Source organism: Mytilus galloprovincialis, chromosome 1 (genome assembly GCF_965363235.1).
Source record: "Mytilus galloprovincialis chromosome 1, xbMytGall1.hap1.1, whole genome shotgun sequence".
NCBI classification, from domain to species: Eukaryota; Metazoa; Mollusca; class Bivalvia; order Mytilida; family Mytilidae; genus Mytilus; species Mytilus galloprovincialis.
The window spans coordinates 11,218,607-11,241,855 of record NC_134838.1 but is presented as its reverse complement, the minus strand read 5'-3'; the positions used below and the strand labels follow the sequence as shown (position 1 = coordinate 11,241,855).

Sequence of the window (23,249 nt, the reverse complement as noted above, 5' to 3'; positions counted from 1 at the left end):
TTGTATAGAAGCATTGTTAGCTGTGCATGTCTGCCTGGCATGGTTCATCTGACCTTGACCTCATTTTCAAAGTTCATTGGTCTTTGTTTAGTTATCTTGGTTAATGTTAAGTTTCTGTGAGAGTTGTAATAAAGCTTAGCTTTATACTTAGGACTATCAACATAATATCAATGATTAGTATAGAAGGCGAGACATTTCAGCGTGTGCACTCTTGTTTTTAGAAAGACCATGTTCTGCATTGAAAATAAGTTGAGCAATGTTTGATTTTCTGATTTTCATGTCCCATTTATGGGCATTATGTTTTCTGGTCTGAGCATCTGTCTGTTCATTCATTCGTCTTTTCTTTCATTTGTCTGTTCGTCCATCCGTCCGTCCATCTGTCCCACTTCAGGTTGAAGTTTTTGGTCGAGGTAGTTTTTGATGAAGTTCAAGTCCAATCAACTTGAAACTTAATACACATGTTCCCTATGATATGATCTTTCTAAGTTTAATGCCAAATTAGAGATTTTCCCCCATTTTCACGGTCCACTGAACATAGAAAATGATAGTGTGGATGGGGCATCCATGTACTGAGGACACATTCTTGTTCATTCTATTGTGCAATTTTTTGTTCCGTGTTTTATGTCATGTATGTTAAAATTGTTATTCTTGTTTGTTTACTTTAGGCCAAATTCATAGACGATTTACCATGTGAAACAACAAGTAAACTGCATCTAGTAGATTTAGCTGGCAGGTGAGTTGTTAAAAAATGTATTAATATAAAATCATTTTAACCTTAAAATATCATGTGCTAAATTATATAAAGGATATTATGATGGATGTTTACCAAATTTTTCATTGACTTGAGCTTTTAAGGGGGCTCGCGGGTATAAATCAATTTTTTTTTTAATATAAGATTTCGCTATATTTTTCTATAAATGAACTTTATTATATACTTAATAGAAAAATGAAATAAAAACATGGGGTCACCATTCATTTAAGCTCACACTCTGCCTCCGAAAGAAGCATACACATTTGTGAATGTCCTTTTTTTCTGTTGAACTAATAGGAGAAATAGAAATCGCTTAAATTTTACAATTATTTAGTTTATGTACAGCTTATTTGAAAACAATAATAAAAAATATAGGTCACTGATGAGTAAAAAAAGATATTTCAATTTTAATACCAAAAATGGCTATTTTGCACCAAAGGGAGATAATTTGGAGCTTTTACAATGATATTAACATTTAAAAAGTCATCTGGGGCCAAACCGAATGGATTTTTTTTGTTTTTTTTTGTACCATATTATAAAGTAATAACTAATAGTGTAATAACTAAAATTTGTAATGAAAAAACAGATGTTTTATTTTTTCTGAAATTTTTGTACCCGCGAGCCTCCTTAATGGTTTCAAAGCCTAAGTTGTTATAATCAAATGCATGTAATTTCATAACCCTCAGGCTTTTTTTATAATATAATCCAATACAGTTCTAAGTCCTGAGGGATATCCGGATTAAGATCGCTAATCACTTGTACCTGAGCTTGTACAGGTAGATCAACAAACCAAGACCGGAGAATATTATCTGAAGATAGACGATTCATTTGTCGAATTATTTAACTAAGTTTTCGCAAATACTTCAAATGATAATTCATATTAAATAAATAAATTAATAATCCAGTTACAAAATTTAACAAGTAGAACACATGCTTTTATTTTGACTTTCGCAATCAGCATCCCCCTTTTTAAGAAGTACAAAATAAGACGTAAAACAGTAATTATTATTTCATCGCAAATAACTCGAGTACTGCTGTATTGTAACGATAATATAGAATTACAGTACTTTAAAAGTTAAAACGTAAAAACTTTTAATATTTCCTCTAAAGAAATATCGTATCGTAATTCCGAATTCATTTCGTAGTTTACAATCAAATTGATACATCTGCGTTTCCGGTTTCTATGTTCAGACTCGAAAGAGCATAGATTTGCTAGATAAAGTCATTAAAAACCTTTTCATTTGACAATGTTCGCTTTACAAATCTTTTAACCTTTTACATAACCCGTACAACTCGTTTTGTCGTTGCTGCAAACCAGCCATACCGGTAATGGGTTCATGACTTCTTACAGTGTCCTAGTCCAAATAATTATGACGTCTTGAAAGGCTATTTTTCAAGACGTGGTTATTATTTGGACTGACAGTGTCCGTGAAAAATAAGCGCCACATGATTTTTAACCCCCATAACAATTACCAAAAATAGCAAGAATGAATGAATACTTTATTTGCAAGAAGCATATACATGCTATGGCAAACGAAAATATATACAATATATGACAAACAAAAGACAGCAGAGAACAGTAGTTACAGAGTATACAATAATATTATGATAATATATGTGATCTAATTTTTCAAGCTGCATTTAAATAGTTACAAAGTTTTACTGTCAGAGATTTAGAATGAGCTTGTAATAAATCATCTACCTTGTTCCGATTTGGCCAAGAACAGTAGAATGAAGGTAAAAATTCAATACGCACAGATCTATACGCTGGACATGATAAAACAAAATGATACTCATCCTCCAAAACATTCATATTGCAACATATACAAATTCTGTTTTCTCTTTGAATATTTAGATAACGACCAACTTCAACATTTAATCTAAGAAAACTACATGGGGACCTTCATGATAGCTATTGTTCATTCTCGACTATGAGAAAGGGAGGGGGCATGAAAGCTTGGCCTTTGAAGGGTTACAAACAGCAATTTATATTGAAAGTACATGTATATATACTTCTATATGGTATTTATAATGAAAATTCAAATAAATATAATTTAAATAAACAATGAATAAGCATGTTCACCTATCCTTATGTGGAGGGATGAAATACTTTCGATCGCGCTACACTGTACGGCATAGATACAGTTTATGATGGTGAAAGTTCCTCCATCGTTCAATTTTCATCCATGGAGATCCCTGGGCATCTTAAAAACCTTTAAGGAAGAAGGTAGTCATATACTTATATACACTTTACGACTGAAAATATACTATTGTATAATAATTAAAACTAGAAACTAGAATTGACAAAACATACTGTATACACAGAATACAAAACTATAGTTGTTTTGGAAGTTAAAGAATATATGTTTTAATAAACTTGATTTTTTTTAAAAATTTCCATTTATAGTGAGAATGCAGATGCATCCGGAGCCACAGGTCAAAGGTTGAAAGAGGGCGGAAACATAAACAAATCACTGGTTACCTTGGGAACAGTCATTTCACTACTTGGTATGTAATTTAAAAATCTGTTGTTATCTTTTCATTATAACCAAAATATTTGAGTTAGTTTTTCAGATGTAAAAGTCAGCATTTTAATCAAACTTACTGTATGGATAGATATATAGAAGCAAATGAGCAGGTTATTTCCTGATTTGTTGACTGAATAAATTTGCATCAGATTTTTTGTCAAAGCACAATTATGTAGGGATGTACATCCATCAAATGCAGTCTTCATGATTTAAAATTCAAACCTCTTGACATCAAAAAGTTTAATTTAACTTCAATGATATTACTCATATTGAAATTAAAATGGATTGAACTGATTGCAATGTATGAGCAATCATGTCAGATAACTCTGATGAGCAAATGATATTTAAAATAATGAAATCTTAAATTAGCATAATAATATAGTTGACAGTGATTTGTTTCCAGGAATCCTCTTTGTCTTGCCGTTTATGGAAAAGGTGATGATTTATAAATCAAACAGCTTTTATATCTATCTTTTCAATGCTGTAAAAAATGCTTTCACTCATCCACAAAACCTTTTGATGAACTTTTCGGTAACTATCATTGCTCTTCCAGATTAAAACTTGTAAAGTATTTTCTGTTCCAATGTTAAGTCACTGCATCAAATATTTCAATTATTATAAGTTGTTATCCTAAATTTTATTCTTAAATACTGAATTTATAATTCTTTAATTTTCACCAATGTACTTCTTGTACACCTCTACCTTCCATAAGTATCTCTGCATGGTTTTAATTAAACCTCACCATGCACATTTAGTTGATTAATTTTGCATCAAGAATTTTAGATACTGTAATCGGCCGTGTATAGTACGCTTTTATGTATAGTCGGCACCCCTTTTCATCCCCTCAAAATCGAGAAAAAATGTTTTTTTTATTTTTTTAATTTTTTTTATATAATCTAGTTCACTGTAAAAATTCATTGAAAGGGACCATTTCTCCATGTATTATATAAAAAAAATAATTTTGTTTTATTTATTTCATGAAAAATAATGAAATGGTAGAGCTTTTCAACAGGTAATTAATATTAAATAATTTTATAAACAGGGCCGTAAATTGCTTGTCCTGTAAGGGGAGGCAGTTTATCATCGCCGAGTGGAGCGAGGCAAAACATAGTTGGACCCATTTCATGCGGAAAAGGATATTTTTCAGGCCTTTTCCTTGTATGCAATGTACCTCCCAAGAATACATGACTTGTTATTTTTTTGTTACATTTCAATAAATATGGGCCTGGAATATATTAAAAATAGTGATAAACCAGAGTTAGATTATGTGTCCCGGTAGAGTAAGATTTGTTTTCGCTTTATCCTGCTTTATGACTCTTTACAAGATATTTTTACTAAAGTTTAGGAAAAATTTTGCAAAGACTTAAAATGAAAGCCCCTTGACTGTCCAAATCGAATTTATTTTGACTTCGTTTCAAAGACACAATTTTCAAACCTTAAAATGAAAATGCATACTCAATAACTCATAATATTATCTATCAAGTTAAAATTATTAAAACATAACAATGTTTGTATACACCAAAAAGTTTTATTCTGGCTTTGTCAAATGCTAAGGTGATTTTTTCTGACTGGACAAATCCGATCTTTTTAGTACTTCTATGCATTCAATATTGCCAACATTGTCACTTCTATGTATGCAGATGCAATAGTATTTGGTGGGAAAATTTTATGTGTGCAAAGGAGTTAGTTGGGTACCGACTGTTCAGATCCACATATTGAACACACCTGAATGAAATTATGATTAACCACCTTGTTGTTTTAACTAACAACCAGTGCTATAAAAATTATGCATGATCTTAACCATTTTTCTTTTCAGTGTTTTTTTTCTCCATTTATTATTTTTTTTGTCAGTAAGTCTGCAATAGGAGGCAACTGCCTACATGCCTCTATGTAATTTACGGCCCTGATAAAAGTAGTTATTAATTAAAAGATCCCTTTTAAAATCAACATTTGTCTAAGTATGTCCAAGCTGATATAAAATATAACAGAAATAATTTGAATATAGATGAAAATTCATGCAAATGTATAATCTGTAAAAAAAATGTGCAGATCAGTAATTTTGAAATAACATATGACTTCTTATTAATATTTAATCTTGTTATAACTAATTGCAAACTGTTTCATAGATGTTATAAATTGGTTGTTACTTTTCTTTTGTAGCTAAGAATTGTAGTTTGAAGGAAGGAAAACAAGTTTTTATTCCCTACAGAGATTCTAAGATTACCTGGTTACTGAAGGATAGTATTGGTGGTAATGCCAGAACCATTATGATAGCTAGTAAGGACTGTTTTACTCTCAAGTCATTAGTGTGTGGGAAGGAGGATATTACTATTACTATTTCTGGAGTGATCTTTCTCTTTATACGTTAACCACAAATTTAAATGTTAATGAAGAAAAACAAATCTATAGGATAATATGCAAATTTTGGCAACAAGACTAAATCAAATATCTGTTAAAATTCAATTTAACTCCAAACAAGAAAATTGGTACCCACCCAAAATAAATGAATCTACAGTATGTAGTTTTAAGTATGTCTTTATAGTTTAAAAATAAACTTAAAAAAGGACATTGAGTATACAACACAACATTTTTAACTTTATAAGGCAAGACTTATAAGGAAACAACAGTTGATCTTAAAAAAAATAATGATATTCTCTCATTCCAAGCTCTAAATTTTCTACAGAAATAGCTAAATATAGTAAATGGAATTAAAGAGGTACACTACTCAGTTTCAAAATAACAAGGATTTCAAATTACTGTTATAAATAGGTGGAACCTAAGTGGAGAAAATAAAACAGCTGAAAAAAATATGGGTCAGTGACCTTGTTTTTGAGATAAAGGCCATTGAAAATTTTCTCTAGACTTTTCATTCATTTAACATTGGCCACTATCTTTTTTTTTAAAAACAATGAAAAATAACAAGGATTTTATAAGACCTTCAAAAATGGCTTATTAAAATATATGGAATAAAAATATGTAGAGAAAAAAGGGGGTTAACGGGCAAAAAATTTAAAGGCACTTCGATGAATAAAACCACAGGATTCAGATAATCTGACAAATTGTCAAAATACTGAGTATCAAACCTCATTAAGTTGAAGAAATACATATAAAGGCTTGAAAATCTGGATTAAAAAAAAACACTTTAAAGAGGTAAAGAGAGCCGTAGTGTAGTGGTTAGTGCATCGGACTACTAACACAAGGGTTCCTGGTTCGATTCCCATTTGGGATGAAAATTTCAGGAACTCAATTTTCGGCTCTCCCTTGACACCGTCTGCGAGTATGGTCTTGAGGAAACGATGATAGTCCATCGGAAGGGGACGATAAATGGCTGACCCATGTTAAGAGAGAGCCATATCTCTTGCACGTTAAAGACACCCTTGTAGATTTCGAAAAAGAGTAGGCTAATGCCGCTACAAGGCAGCACTCGCACCCGCAAAGTGGAAAGGGATTAATATAAGTTGCAAAACTTGTTTCCCAATCCACTATAAATAAATATGTTTAAACTAAAACTAGAGGTAAAAATCTAATAATGGTTAAAGCTAATGTGGGTAATGTCATTGTAATGTACATGTAAGTATAAATTGTATGGTGGAAAATGGATAGCAAAAAACATATAATGCAATGAGATGTCATAATCACAAATAAATTAGTGAGATTTGATTTATAAATATGAAATCCTATTTTGCAGCTATTTCTCCGGCAGATGTTAATTATGGTGAAACACTAAGAACCCTGAGATATGCCAACAGAGCAAAGAATATCATCAACAGACCGACGGTCAATGAGGTATTGATTTTTTCTTTAAACTGGTTTTATTATAGAAACAAGTAGTGTAATTATTTAAATTGTTGTGAGGTAAAATATATATTAATAATAAAATAATAATTTGAAATTTTGATGTCCTCACCAAACATCAAGTGTTTGAGTTTTGCATATCTTTTTTTATGAGGTCCTTTGATGACGCATTTATGTAAGATAAGTTAAACTGTTTATACTCAGAATTGAAAAAGTGTTTCTTCATTCTTTGTATTTTTTTAGGATCCAAATGTGAAGTTAATCCGAGACTTAAGAGCTGAGATATCAAGATTGAAAGCCTTACTTGGTGGAAGTTTGGTAAGTTGTTTCTCATGTGTTAACCAAACTAGAATGTGTCCCAAGCCCCATGCGCATTATCATTTTCTATGTTCAGTGGACCGTGAAAATGGGGTAAAAACTTTAATTTGGCATTAAAATTAGAAAGATCATATCATTAGGAAAATGTATACTAAGTTTAGTTGATTGGACTTCAACTTTATCAAAAGCTACCTCGACCAAAAACTTTAACCAAAACTTTAACGTGAAGCGGGACAAACAGATGAAAAGAAGAACGAACGGACGGACACACAGACCAAAAAACATAATGCCCATAAATGTGGCATAATAAATGGGGCATAAAAATGATTTAGTTTTTCAAATAAACATTTTAATCCTTATTAAGTTTATCAATTGAAAATTGACAGAACTGTAAATTTGGTAATCAATTCTTAAAAGTGGGTACCTCAACACAAGTTTATTGCATTTGATTTTCCTGGTTGATTTAATATTAAGAATGAAATTGGAAAAATTTCTTACATGTACGGTTGAATATCAAAATGTATGTCACTACAAGCATTACTGATAAAAACTTGTTTAAAAATGTTCTTTTAAGCAATCTATGACTTTTAAAATTGATACCCAACAGTTTTGACAAATAATGCAATTTTTTTACTAGCTCTAAAATATTTCTCGTATTTAATTTTCAGGATAATATTGTGACACCGAAAGTTCAGGAGAAACTTCATGAAAATGAAGCAAGGGTAAGTTATAACTTTTAAAAACAAGATTTAAAAATAATTATTCACCATCTACTTTTTCAGGTTATTCATTCTAAAAGTATATTGTCTATTCTGTAAGAATATATATATTATTAAAGATTGAAAAAGGGCAACTGAATCGAACACACAGAATGAATATGCTAGAATAGGAAATGGTAAATGTGTGAGCTTAATCATGTATATGGAAATAAATATAAACTTACTGCTTGAGTAAAAAATGGTCATCAAAATTATATAATTCCTATTGTCATTGTAAATAGGATTAGGATTTAATTCAATTAAAAAAAAATACAAATTATGTAAATATTATAATGCATTAAATATTTATATTTTTTGCTTTATGTACTTTATGAAAGACAAAACTATTTTTAAAAACTGTTCAGAATATAGACAGGCATTATAACTTATTTAAATTTAATTAGTCAGCTGACAGAGAACTCAGTGTGTCATTGAGTAGTCATATCATAAAACTTAACAGTGCCATTTTCTTAAAAGACCAGAGGTTAATTGGCAGTGTGTTTATTACCTATGTTATATTTTGGGCAATCCTATCAGAGGTGTTCCTATCAATAGGAAGCTTATACAAATAAAAAGGAGTAAGCTGTTGCAATTGCAAAACATGCAAATTTTGGACAATGGTATTGTAAGTTCGTGTGCATGAAAGCTTTAAAAAGTTAAGCCCATTAGAGAAATTGTCAAAAATGGTGGCAATACATTTTTAAGTTGACAGATCAACACTCTACATACTCATGAACAAAAGTCCTGTATGATTTTTTGGATACACATGGTATTTTCAAGAAAAGCTGACAAATGTATTGTAAGAGGAACTTTCTCACTGACTTAATTTGAAATGTAAAGGTATTTTTTTCATTTCAGGTCAAAGTTCTTACAGAAGAATGGGCTGGCAAATGGAATGAGACAGGAACTATTTTAAAGGTAACCTTGGTGTACTGTATTTTTATTTCTTTGTTGCAAGTCTTTTCCATTTTCAGGGACCCTGTACCCTTTATGTAAGTTTATCAATTCCTACACTTGGAACCATTTAGGCCAAAACAATTTTTGGTCTTATCAAATCAAATATTTATTTTGTACTACAAGAATATTTTGGTTATTGGTTGATAATTCAACTTCACACATCTGATTAGTAAAGATAAAATCAAAATATTATTTATAAAATCAGTGGAAATATTATCTTGTCTGTTTGGAACAAATGGTTTCTGTATTACAGTTTCTTTTATTTTCATAATTTACAACTATCTTCTTTTGTACAATCATACTTAATTTTGCTATAAAGACTTCATATACTAGAGAGTTATGACATTGAAAAGAAAAATTGAAAATTGATGTTTTGTGAATTTTCAATGTAACTTTCTGTGAATTAGAGCCATGTCAAAAAAAATAAAAGTAACAATTTCTTACATTGGATTGTTAATACCAATTTTAAAGTATTTAAAAGCATTGACTGTGCTTTAATTTTTAATGAATAGTTGAATATGCTATTTAAATTGGACAACATGTTTTATTCTACAGTAGAAATTTTTATTATTGTGTTTGATGTCATACTACTTTATTGAATCAGTATTAATGACATAATGAATTGCTTTATTTAGAATGATATGTTTGCTGTACGTAAGGAAGGTCTTGGTGTTGTGCTAGATTTCCAGCTTCCACATCTGATTGGTATAGATGACGATATTTGTAGCACTGGTATTATGTTATACCACATTAAGGTTTGTATACAAAAATAATTTTCTTACATACCTATTTTTTTCTCCAGTGATTTAGTCTCATTGGGTCATTTGAAATGGTATTCAACTGTCATGCAAGTTCATAAATAATTCAGAAATAAATTTAATATTTTTTTGAATAAAAAAATGCGATTAGAGCCCCCACTTCCCCTTAGATGCACCTCACTATGATTAAAACATGTATTATCAATGATTGTTAATGATAAACAGTAAAATATGAATGCATGCATGCAATGAATTGTGAATTCTCAGTAAAAATAACGGTTTTAGAAATATATTGTCATGTTTCAGGAAGGGAAGACTACAGTAGGTAGACCAGATGCCGATGTTACTCCTGATATAGGTATGTATAGACTATCTAGTATGTGCTCATTGATAACATAAAATGTTTATTCTAATGCAACATCATTGTAACCTACATTTTGATTGGATAACATCATCAATTTTCATGGCATCGATTCACAGACAACATTTGGCAGATTTTAAACGTATTATTCAACATTGTTTCTGTCAGTTTCCTTAGAATGGAGATAACACTATTGTATTTTAAGCTCCAACAGCATCAATTGGTGATTTGAGGGGGGCATATACCCGTTTACTGGCTCTGCTAACGCATTGCCATTAAACTTAATTGGCGACCATCAAATCACCAATTGATGCAGTCAGAGCATAAAGTACAATACAGTTATTTCCTAATTGTTTCTAAGCACGATAGCATTAGAATTACTTGAAATTACAAAGTTCAAAAAGTCAAACACATCAAACTTTTGGAGCATTAAAATAGGTGACTAAATATGTAAAATTATCTACTATAGTTGTTTTTTAGGAAAGACTTGTATTTTTGTATTGCCACACTTAAAGATAAATATTTCAGATATGACATAACCTTCTTTTCATAGTACTAGCTGGTATTGAAATAGAAAAGGATCACTGTGTGATAGAATATATCAATGGAGAAGTTATTCTCTATCCTGGTACTGCAGCCCTGTGTGTTGTCAATGGAGTGACACAAACCAGTGCAACAACATTATCACAAGGTATTGTAAAATAGATTGAATCGGAATAAGTATGAGCATCTTGCCTTTCAATCATATTTTGTTTTGTTTGCATCTTGAGTGTCCATGTTATAATATTTTTTTCTCTATTATTATTAGAACAGGATTTATCATGGTGGCCTTTCCCCACAAACATGGTGTACAATAATGCAAATAACCAAAGTACATGTAGATTGCAACATGCAGATTAATGCCTCGTTCATACAGACATTTAATTCTAATTGAATTGGAATCAAATGCGAATCGAATTCTCTAATCGCGTTCACACACTCTTCTTTTTTAATTCGAATTGATTCGAATTGGCTAATTCATTATCCAATTCGAAATTAGAAATACGTTTTTGTTAATACGAACTAAAAGTTAACTTAGTTTGGACAGTAAAGCAAATTTGACGTGCATTGTAATTCGAATTAGAATTGACGTTTGGACGTAAAATGTTTCGAATGCGTTTTCAACTGATTCGAATTAGTTAATGCGAATCAAATTTGAATAAAGTGTGAACTCAGCATTAGACAGTAAACAGATGTCTGTAAATTATGGCAAGCTCTAAATTACCCCATTGAATTAATAAAGCAAAAACCAATAAAGATCCACAATCAACACTAGATTCTCAAAATAATAAAAAAAAAAAAGGATACAAAAAGATATGACATCAGACATTCACTAATGAAGTTCTTTGGACATGCACATCAGTATTTTAGTTTCATAAAAAAAATCATCTGATTTGATTATGTAAAGTATATTTTATAAAAGTTTAATAAAGTTCTTTGGACACATACATCAATTTTTTAGTTTTATAAAAAAATCATCTGATTTGATTATATAAAATATATTTTATAAAAGTTTAATGTTAATTTTTAAATTGTCTTTTTTTATTCAGGGGCAGTAATATTACTAGGAAGAACAAATATGTTCAGGTTTAACAACCCAGCAGAGGCTGCTAAAATGAAGAAAGATCTTAACAATGTATGTAATACTATTATATCTTATACTTTATAATTCTTGTAACTTGTTTTTTCAATATTTTTACATGAATTTAAAATCTTTCTGGTTAAAAAATTAAATATTTAATTATTTTATAGTCTATAAATTATGTTTTCGTTTGACTGGTTTTAGATATGTAGATTATTAAAATTCAAGTATATTTATAAGATGCATATCACAGATAAAAAATAAATATTTTGGAAAAACCTTTAAATGAAAGCTAGAATTTTAATGACAATATCAAGGGGAGATAACTTGTTCTTTTTCAGTGTGGTTTAAGCATGTCCCGGTCATCACTACTGAGCTATTCTATGACAGATCTATATACCGATAGCTTATCTAATTCAGGATACTGGTACGTGTCATTTCTAACATATTTTAACTGATTATTATCCAGTTTGAAATAGCTTCTCTGTGGTATTAATTGTTCAATATTGTTCCTACATTAGTTAAATTATCAGTCTTTATGTTTTGAAGTTTTTACTAAATATGTTGTGTCCTTTATTGGCAGCAGCTATTAATTTTGGTAATATGAAACACATGTAGTTTTTCATAATGACAGGATATCACATACCATGTGTGCTTTTTATGCAATACTTCCAGAAAATCAGAACATTAGTTTTTTTCGCATAATAGAAATGGAAGCTGTTCTAAGAAAGAATGTCTTAAGGAATAAACCTACAGATATTTTGACCTTTTCATTGCTATTTACTTATTTCCTTATTTTTCCTCTTTCATTTAGGTGGGATGACAATGAAAACAAGTTAGAAGAAGAGAGTATAGTAGATAATAACAGGTAAATTGTTAAGTTCTTTAACTGTTTTATCTAACATTTTATAAAGGACTGTCGAATCAATTACTACATATTGAAAAACATTAAGGGTAACTTTAATTGCAATTATAATAAAATTATATTTGTTTTCTATAATTTATCTGATGAGTATACATTTTAATTTTTATGATGCTTGGTTGTTCCACTTAATAGTAAAAACAATGACTAATTTTATTTGAGTTCAAAATTGACTTATTTTTGGGATACGATTGCTTTCAAGCAATCTGTAGACTTATACCAGTGGCTCAGAGCATTGCCCTCACGTCACTCGTTTTATTTTAAACATTAAGGAACATCTCAGATTCTTATGATTGTCTTGTCATAAATTCTAAATTCCTTCTCTTGTATATCTGCAAGATTGAAATGTGCAATACCTTCCAATTTCTGAGAACTAAACAGGAATTAAGGATGTACTTAGGTGAGGTTTGGAATTTGTGTCAAATGTTCGGACTCCTTGGTGTTTTTCCATACAATACAATGTAAAATATTTTGCCCCATAACACCCATTTATTTGTTCATGTAAGACTTAATAGCTCATGAAAGGTCATTTACCAAAATTTTAGAAGATTCTTAATTTTCTTTCTTTTGTTTTGAGACCTAATAATACCAATGCAAATATAAGGTAAAAGTCCGAGTCAGTCTTTTCCCGCCATATTTTAAATCTCAAGTATCTCGAAAAGGAGGTCCATGACCTATCAAAATGTTTAGCTTATTTGTATCCTTAATTGATGCTCTACCAGCTTATAGTATCAGTTTTAACTTCTTAATTTATTAATTTTCACCTAAACTCACCTTAGTACATCCTTAAATGAATTTTTTAGAATATTTTTTACTATTATAGATATAATTAACATGTATTCCTAGGAATAAGTTAGATGATTTAGAACAGATGTACATAGATTCTGAGAGAGAAAGGGAGGTAATTATAGTACAGTTAGAGGTGGAACTGGAAGAAAAGAGGAAGCAGCTAGATAAAATTGAACAAGATTTTGAACAGGTGAGTCCTCAATGTATTCCTTATTAGATCATATGACACTTATGGATCTCCAATTGTTGATTTTTGTTTAATTGGAAATTTCTATGCTGCTGTCATTACAGAAAATTCAAATCCCTCAATTTGGAAATAAATCTTAAAATATCTTCTTATCTCCTTTAAATTTGTACCAGATATGTATTATTTTTCTGTCTTTAAAGAAATAACATCAAAAATGCACACTGAATAACCCTTGGAGCGTGTTATTTAAAAAAGTGCACCACATTTTTATGCCTCACCTATGATAGTAAGAGGACATTATGTTTTCTGGTCTGTGGGTCTGATCGTCCGTTCGTCCGTCTGTCCGTCTGTCCCTCTTCAGGTTAAAGATTTTGGTCAAGGTAGTTTTTGATGAAGTTCAAGTCCAATCAACTTGAAAATTAGTACACATGTTCCCTATGATAGAATCTTTCTAATTTTAATGCCAAATTAGAGTTTTTATCCCGTTTTCATGTTCCACTGAACATAGAAATTGATAGTGCGGATGGGGCATCCATGTACTAGGGATACATTCTTGTTCTGTCTGTGGTGCACACTGAATAACCCATGTAGCAGGTTATATTAAAGTGTGACCTCATTTTTAGGTTGTTTCCAATAGACAGAAAACATATTACAGTCATTCTCTTTTAAATTCCATTTTTGATAAGTAAATCATATAGAAACGTTGATGAAGTTGGGGTCACATGACAAAATTGAGCTGATAAAAACTTTCAGCCAATCAGAAGACATGATACATCCAAAATAAATTAATTTAAAGAAGTAAGCAAATAGTTCATAAAACAGTCTTAGTTGTCTCATTGGCACTCACACCACATCTTCCTATATCTATTTACTTTTCTCTATTATTATTTTCAGTTAAGACAACAGATAGATGAACAACCAAGTAATAGTCACAGGGAAAAGGTTAGTTTGGCTCTTAAAAAATATATATTGAATACTGCGGATTCAATTACTTGTGTGTGTACCAATATTTGAGGGTTTAGGAAAAAAACATTTGCACTCAAGAAATATTTGTTAAAATGCTCCATATATTTATTATAACCGTGGAAGTTTACCAGATGGAAGGTATAATTGAATTGCTAATGTATTATTTAGAAAGCAAACATTATATAAAGAATTTCATACATCATATAATAAGCAAAACTCAATCAAAAGACAATGGGTTGACACTTTTTTCTCTCAATATTACAGTTTTTATTTGAGAAGGTTTGTCGGGTTGCTGCTTCAGCCTGTAAAAAACTGGGACAGATAAATATGTACTTTAAATTGTAGATGTTCCAAATTGATGAAGAACTAAGAGATCTTGAGACAAGAGAGAAAGATATAGATGAGGAAACAAGATTGGCGAAAGAACAACTTCAAATGGTAAGAGTTTTTTATGGCCCACCTACGATAGTAGAGGGGCATTATGTTTTCTGGTCTGTGCGTCCGTCCGTCCGTCCGTTTGTTCGTCCGTCCGTCCGTCCGTCCGTCTGTCCCGCTTCAGGTTAAAGTTTTTGGTCAAGGTAGTTTTTGATGAAGTTTAAGTCCAATCGACTTCAAACTTAGTACACATGTCCCCTATGATATGATATTTCTAATTTTAATGCCAAATTAGAGTTTTTACCCCAATTTCACGGTCCACTGAACATGGAAAATGATATTGCGAGTGGGGCATTCGTGTACTGAGGACACATTCTTGTTTAGATTCTAAAAAAGTTAGGACTCTAAAACTGCTTTACATGTACAACTTACAAGTTTAATAATGTAATTGTTTTGGTACTCCTTATAGCAATGTTTCAAATCTCCAGAATTAATACCGCAATTTTTTTTTTTTGAATGAGTAGAAAAATAAACGACCCTTTAAATATTCCCTGACATCTATATATTATGAAATTTTTGGTTACGCTCAGAGTACATATTCGTATAAAGGAAAGGTGTACTGACATACATATTCGTATAAACTCTGTAAAATATTAAAAAAAAAAATCCATTTACCGCGGACATCAGACGGGGATGTAGAGGGGATTTAGTGGGAAAATTATGGATTGAGATAGGGAATCACGGAAGCATGGTTGGAGGGGGCAGACAATGAGCCCCCACTTATGAAAATTTCTGGATCCACAAATAAACCTATCCTATTTTTTGCCATTAAGCTGGACACGAGTATATGTTTTTTTTGCTTTATATCTATCTATGCTTTTATAAGGAAATAGAAGATTTACAGCATGATTTTGAGGAAAAGAAGTCAATAGTCAAAGATGAGGTGAAAGAACTGAATGAAAATCTACAGACATTAGAAAAAACATACTCAGATAAATTGAAACAAATAAAGGATAAAAGAGACAGTGTTAAAACAGAACAGCAAAAGGTAAGTGTTATATATTGGGGAAAATATTTACTTAGTGTTTTTCAGAATCTAAAAGAGTATGTGTAATTACAAAGTCTGTATCTCAAAATGAAAATAATGTCACACAATAGACCACTTTCCAGTTTGTCCATCACAGGAGAAAACTTGTCAATCATGTGTGCCTTTATGACGTCATTTACCAGATAGAGAGGATCGCCTGTATCCCTGCACTATAAACATTCATCAAGGGTCTTAAGTGATCGTTATTGTACAGGATAAACTAGAAATAATATTTGTTCTGTAGGTACTTAATCCCAATTTCCTAATAACAGCAGTGCTGAAAGACAATAATGATAATTCAATTTGTCGAATAATTCGTGCAATATAGCTTTATAGTTTTCCAAACACTCGCTCAATATTGGAACTGATGTGACGATGCCCCTTAACCCTTTCGCCGATGAGTCCCGGTTTACCGGGATTCACGCTTCAGACAGCTGACGACGAGTCCCGTTTTACCGGGATCAGAATACATCTTTTATATTTCCCGCTCAAAACAGTGCAAACATGAGTTATCTTTCTTTGATGAATACCCGGATGAAAGTGTAAACATGTCGCTTCCGTTTGTTGAAAACCGTGTCAAAATCAGAGGAAATTTACGGAATTTACGAGAATTTGAAATGAGGGAACATTTTTTTTGAAAGAATATGGAAGAATTGAAGCCAAACTAGTATACTTTTTTGACTTAAAATGTCGTTTTATGTACAAAACACTTGGAATGGACATCGTTCAGTGTGAGGAATTTGTACAGCCTCATAAAATTTTTCAAAATTTTGCCGTTTTGGGTTAAAAAATTACGATTTGGGGTCAAAGAGCAGAATTTTGAGAATTTCACCTATATAATGCCGAAAATTTAAAAATTTGAATATTTTATGAAGAAAAAATTATCAAAACATAAACAAAACTGTGAACATGGTGCTAGTGAATGAAATAAATACACAAATAACTACAAACAAGTTTTTATTGACATTTATTATGAAGATTTCCCACTTGAGTAAAAGTAGCCAGGGAAGCCATCGTCTCAGAGTAGCTTCTGTCTGGGCAGCAATCGGTGAAAGGGTTAAGGCAAGAATGATGTTCGCTAAAACCAAAGTTTTTGACAGAAATGCATCAAACTCGAAAGTTGTCTATTGGTTGAATTCAGGAAGGTTATTATGTACACGTTTGAAAATATTACCAAGAATGTTATTCACAAATTCCTATAACCTATTTTGAATAAAGATTTATGCTGTTGTCAGGTTATGATCATTTACAGTTATAATTTCATCACTGGAGATTTGATGTACAATTTTGAAATAAAAAATGAGAGAAAACTGTGGTATGTCTGTTTCATATTAAAAATACAAACAAATATTCTTTCTATTGATATGGATTTTTTAAACTTTTTTAGCTTTATTATCAAATTGAAACGAATGAAGAAGAACTTGATGAACTTCAGAATAAGGTTCAGGAAAGAAGGGACACTCTTGCCCATGATAATCCTCATCTTGCCCAACAACTTGAAGAGTTTGATAATGCAGAAAAAGAACTTAAATCAATACAAGAGGAGATAGAACTGACTCATAAAACAAAATGGAATAAAGAATTGGAAAATGTTACACAAGAAAATTTAAAAGTGGAAGAAGCATGGAGAGATATTGAAGAAAATGAACAAGTTATTTCTCATTTGCTCAGTAGAGTAGATAAACTTAGTGAAAAAGAGAGAAAAGGTCTTGAAATAAAGCAAGCAAGTATTCTGGAAGCAAAAACGTTATTGAAAGATGAAGAAAAAAGACTTTCTGAGAAAGAGAAAAATGTTTTAGAACAAGTAGAAAGAGAGATAAAGAAATGGGAAGAGACAAAAAACACAGAAATGTCAAATTTGCTGAAAAAGAGACAACACATTATTGAAAGTGGGGATGTAGAATTGACAAATTTACTTCAAGAAATGTCAGAAAAATCTGATGAATTACATAGTTATGAAAACACATTAAAAAGTGTAAGAAAAACATTAGATGAAGCTGATAGTGAGGAAGAAGAAACTAAATCTAAGTTTGAAGTCGCTGGAAAAGAAATAAAAGATGAGTTATCTACCCTTAGTAAAACTCTTTTGTGCCTTGATGAAGAGGAAGATGTTGAAGTGAGTGATATGAAATCCATGTTACAGCAGATTGAAGACTACTGTAATACAGAGATATTGGGTATTCAGAAAGATAAAGACATGTAAGTTCATTTTATAGAACAATGAGTTCTAAGCAGTCATCAATTTAACAGAGGCTACTGCTGCTGTCCATACACAGAACATGCCGTGATAAAAACAAATATCAGAAATACAGTGAAAATATTTGGAAGTCCTAAATTCCAGGAATGTGTTGACTGTATGAAATTACATGACATGTTTTTCTAATTTAATTTATCTTAATGATTGTTTTTTTAAAAGAAAGTTTTGATATTTCATGTTTTCCAAAAATGTTTTGCTTTTCACTTTTGAGTTGTTTAAACATCAGTTTTGATAAACAAAAGAATAAAAACTTGTATTTTTGGTGAAATTCTAAATTGTCATCTTTAAAGTACATTTTTGATATTTTATATTGTTTCAATTTTTTTTTTGTCTTTACAGGATGAATAAGAAACATCAAGAACTTTGTCAGCTTGATGAAGTAGGGGTATCAGATAATGACAAAAAAATTCAGGTAAGTAAGCTTAATAAAACATTATAAAGGGAAAGATGTTACTAAGTTATTGCTGTTTGTCATACAAATATCATCATTTTTACTTGTGCCTAAACATGTGAGCTCATTTGCTTAGTAAATTTCTTTTTACAGTTTTGTGATGCTGTTTGTCCTACATCAGGTTAAAGTTTTTGGTTATGGTAGTTTTTGATGGAGTGTAATCAACTTGAAATTTAGTACACATTTTCCCCATGATATGATCTTTCTAATATTGCCAAACTAGAGTTTTGACCCCATTTTCACGGTCCACTTAACATAAAAATGATAGAGTGTGTGTGGGGCATTCATGTACTTTAGACACATTCTTGTTTCAAAATAAGAATAAAAGTAAATGTTTGATATACATCAAAGAGACAACACAATCAAACCAAAAGACATCAACCAAACAACACAATCAAACCAAAAGACATCTACACATTAACATACTGTCTTCAGTCAATGACATGATATACATCAACCAAACACCACAATCAAACCAAAAGACATCTACACATTAACATACTGTCTTCAGTCAATGACATGATATACATCAACCAAACACCACAATCAAACCAAAAGACATCTACACATTAACATACTGTCTTCAGTCAATGACATGATATACATCAACCAAACACCACAATCAAACCAAAAGACATCTACACATTAACATACTGTCTTCAGTCAATGACATGATATACATCAACCAAACACCACAATCAAACCAAAAGACATCTACACATTAACATACTGTCTTCAGTCAATGACATGATATACATCAACCAAACACCACAATCAAACCAAAAGACATCTACACATTAACATACTGTCTTCAGTCAATGACATGATATACATCAACCAAACACCACAATCAAACCAAAAGACATCTACACATTAACATACTGTCTTCAGTCAATGACATGATAAACATCAACCAAACAACACAATCATAACAAAAGACATCTACACATTAACATACTGTCTTCAGCAAACCACAATCGTCTGTACAATATTTCAAACTCTACATCACCTTGTAGCTAAAATGGTCATGAATAAGTCCTAAAGTTAACTAGAGTTTAAATGTATGATCTATTTATTATAGGAGTTTGAAGAAATGAGAAGGTCTTATGAAGTTACAAAGCAAGAATTGGATGAAATACAGAAAAAATATGATGAACAAAGAAACAGTGAACTTGATAAAATAGAATTTGAAAGATTAAAACTGAAAGAATTAGAACATCAACAAAGGTATGTAAATCTATATATGTCAAGGTAAATGAGATGACATTAGGACTTTTGTCTCACCTGTGAAGAAAGTGGCAGATTGCCAGACATGTAGGGAGGCTTATTTGGAGGTGCCAGTAGCTTCAACTATATAAAAGCATTGTACATTTTAGAGGGTGTAAGACTTGTATGAATCATACCTAGTAAAAGACTAGACCCAAAGCTGATTTTAAAATTACAATTAAATACAGATTATTTCCCTTTTATTTCCCAGATTTAATTGAAAGGATACTGGTCTAAAAACTAATATACAAACTGATTTGCTCTAGTGTATAACAAATTGAGGAGTAAATAAAAACCAAATATGTGGTACTATAATTTACAATTATTTCCATCTTTATATTTGAGATTGATTCCTAGTAAGTCTTGTTCATTTAAAAAAAAAAAATACATATTAAGTTTTTCAGATGTTCAGAGTACATTAACTTTCCCATTCTCAAATAGTTTTAAAATTTTACTGTTTATTTCCACATGTTTTTCCTTTCAGAATAAATACTTTGGTAGAACAAGAAGTAAAAAGAAGAATGTTTGAAGAAAAAATCCTGAGAGAAAACTTTCGGAAAAAAGAAAAGGAGAAAGAAAGGATTGACAGAGCTGCTGAAATTCAGAAAATTAAAGACATGCACAATAGAGAATTAAAACAACTTAAAGACAAATATGAAAACCCCAGGTAAACCTATTGCCATTGTCTTGTAGATATGTAATTAGCATGTGACCTCATGACCTCAAAAAGTATCTTTGGAGAATACTGATTATTAAATGTTATATTATTGGTGTGAGCCATCTGTTTATAAACTTTTACAATTATCAAACACTGCTAATGTAAAAGACTTGTGCAACTTAGGAAAAAATATATATTTAGAGCACTGAAGCTCAGAAATTACTGTTTTCAGTAAGATGATTTGTAATTCATTTGTTACAAATATTTGCTATTTGGAATTATATTTATATGTAATTATATTTTGTGTATTTAATGCTTCTGTCTGTTTTGTCATGATTGTATATTTTTGTAATCTATATTTAGTATATATTGATTATACATGTACCTATATGTTGTAAAACATTTGGTTAAAAAGAATTGAATTGAAGTGTGAAGTCTGATACAGGTTTTGATACCTTAAACCTCCTGATCCTTCCAGAAACTGTCATTAACATGAGTACTGACATCATTTACTCCGAAGAATACATGCATGTAGTAAAAAATATGTTTAGAAATTATCAAAACAAATTGTTTAATATTTGAGAAAGAAAGAGGTACAGAGCATTATTTTTTAGGGCACAGCACATTTGCGCTTTTTTTACCAGTAAAACGATAGGACATTTGCGCTTTAAATTTTGAATCACCTGTATTAAATTCACTGGACATTTGCCCTTTTTACCTATAGTTGTCCACCTGTAATTGTAATGAGAAGTAATATTTTGTAGATGAATTTAACTTATATTTGTCATTATTACGACACATGGTGCAGAATCCTTCAATGCCCACTTTAATGAACAGTTCTACTTACTCATTCTGCTAAAAAATCTTTTTGAAGAATATCATTTAACAACAGTCAGCGAATTACATTACGATTTGATATATTGATGAATAGGCACCCCAGAATTGAGAAACATGATTATTTATTTGAAATACGGTCGAAATACCAGTCAGAACAGATAACAAGACCAATTTTTTCAGTCCTTGGGCTTCAGATATCTGGCGAAAAATTACTTGTGATGACTGTACGTGTTTTCATGTCTTTAGAATGTTTACTTTTACTAGTTTTAGCTTTATACAAACTTTTTTAAATATAAGTCAATGTGATAAGAAATGTGCTTTGCAATGATTTTTAAATTTTTACCTCTGCCAAGTCAAACCTGGCGGTCCCAAGCCCGGATGAAAAGGAGGATAGTTATAAAAACCAAATATTGCAAAAGCCAGATGTCCCATGTAAAAAGTGCAAATGTCCATTGTTAAAAAGCGCAAATGTCCTATGATTTAAAGCGCAAGTGTCCAAAAAAAGAAGCATAAATGTCCTATGAAAAAGCGCAAACGTCCCGCGCCTGTATATTTTATTGGTTTTGGTCAAATTAGTTACTTATTTAAATTTAGGAATACTATGATTGTGAAATTATTCTCATGCAGAGGACTGGCTTAAAGATTATATAAAATTGCTTTATTCATTGAAATAAAATATCTAACATGTTCAACAGTGATACTGGATTGTTGAATAGTAATGAAGATTTGTTAAATAACAGCAGTTTAATTAGTTTTCAAATTGAAGAGCAGGCAAATATATTCTAATGAAGTACAGTAGATGATTTGCTAGTGTTCACAAGCCAATGTCATATTTTAACCTCTTCAATTGTATCTAGAAAAACATTTTTTAAGACTGAAATATATGTTTATTTTCTTATTCAGAAACTATTTAAAGAAATTCTCTGATTCATTATTTTCTTCTTTCTGTTGTAGCACATCTTCTAAAAGTTTGATGCCATCAAAGTCTAACCCTTATGTCACAGTGAGTATTTAACCTTAAACAGTCAAAATATGTTATTGAGAATGAAATAAAAACTTATCCCATAATCCGATGGTCTTTACCTGTGATTTAAATTTTTGCTAAGTGAACTGTTCCATTGAATAAATACAACAGCCATTGTTCTCTGTCAAATTTTTCAATTAGAACTTTAAGGTGGTACCTAACACTACAGGGAGATAACTCTGTAAAATCAGAAGAACGTTTTAATTCCATTGTGTTGTTAAGAGAGTATTAAGCTTCTCAATGATCAAAATAAGTCTTTGTCAAACTGCTATATAACCAGTGTAATTTTTCTGATTAAACGGTTGGTTCAAATTTTTTGAAATTTTTATATTTTTGTCAAAGGGTCAAACTAAATACTTGGTCAATATTTAAAGAAAATTAAACAAGCCAAATTAATTTTAGTTCGGGTGTTAGTACCACCTTCTAAAATAAAATCAATCATTTATTGGTTAATTTGGATGTACACCAGCAGATAAATCCCAGTGATGAATTTATTTACCTGCATTGAATCATTTTGCTTTGAAATTGCACATTTTCAAAACAAAAAAATGTTTGATGGGTCTATATAGTTCAAAAGCATCAG

General features: G+C 30.7%; 1 protein-coding gene across 1 annotated transcript in view; it reads left to right on the top strand.

Moving 5' to 3' along the window:
- Positions 1 to 23,249, top strand: part of LOC143065190 (kinesin-like protein KIF16B) — a 46,239-nt gene that overhangs the window by 13,144 nt on the left and 9,846 nt on the right. The window contains exons 10-31 of the mRNA XM_076238611.1: positions 666 to 733; positions 3,159 to 3,259; positions 5,440 to 5,556; positions 6,968 to 7,065; positions 7,318 to 7,392; positions 8,061 to 8,114; positions 9,009 to 9,068; positions 9,743 to 9,862; positions 10,172 to 10,223; positions 10,780 to 10,917; positions 11,816 to 11,901; positions 12,189 to 12,274; positions 12,662 to 12,715; positions 13,616 to 13,748; positions 14,640 to 14,687; positions 15,057 to 15,149; positions 15,973 to 16,134; positions 17,561 to 18,372; positions 18,770 to 18,842; positions 19,963 to 20,108; positions 20,632 to 20,814; positions 22,597 to 22,645. Of these exons, the coding sequence (XP_076094726.1) occupies positions 666 to 733; positions 3,159 to 3,259; positions 5,440 to 5,556; positions 6,968 to 7,065; positions 7,318 to 7,392; positions 8,061 to 8,114; positions 9,009 to 9,068; positions 9,743 to 9,862; positions 10,172 to 10,223; positions 10,780 to 10,917; positions 11,816 to 11,901; positions 12,189 to 12,274; positions 12,662 to 12,715; positions 13,616 to 13,748; positions 14,640 to 14,687; positions 15,057 to 15,149; positions 15,973 to 16,134; positions 17,561 to 18,372; positions 18,770 to 18,842; positions 19,963 to 20,108; positions 20,632 to 20,814; positions 22,597 to 22,645 (2,808 nt within the window). The remainder of the gene's footprint in view (positions 1 to 665; positions 734 to 3,158; positions 3,260 to 5,439; positions 5,557 to 6,967; positions 7,066 to 7,317; positions 7,393 to 8,060; positions 8,115 to 9,008; positions 9,069 to 9,742; positions 9,863 to 10,171; positions 10,224 to 10,779; positions 10,918 to 11,815; positions 11,902 to 12,188; positions 12,275 to 12,661; positions 12,716 to 13,615; positions 13,749 to 14,639; positions 14,688 to 15,056; positions 15,150 to 15,972; positions 16,135 to 17,560; positions 18,373 to 18,769; positions 18,843 to 19,962; positions 20,109 to 20,631; positions 20,815 to 22,596; positions 22,646 to 23,249) is intronic.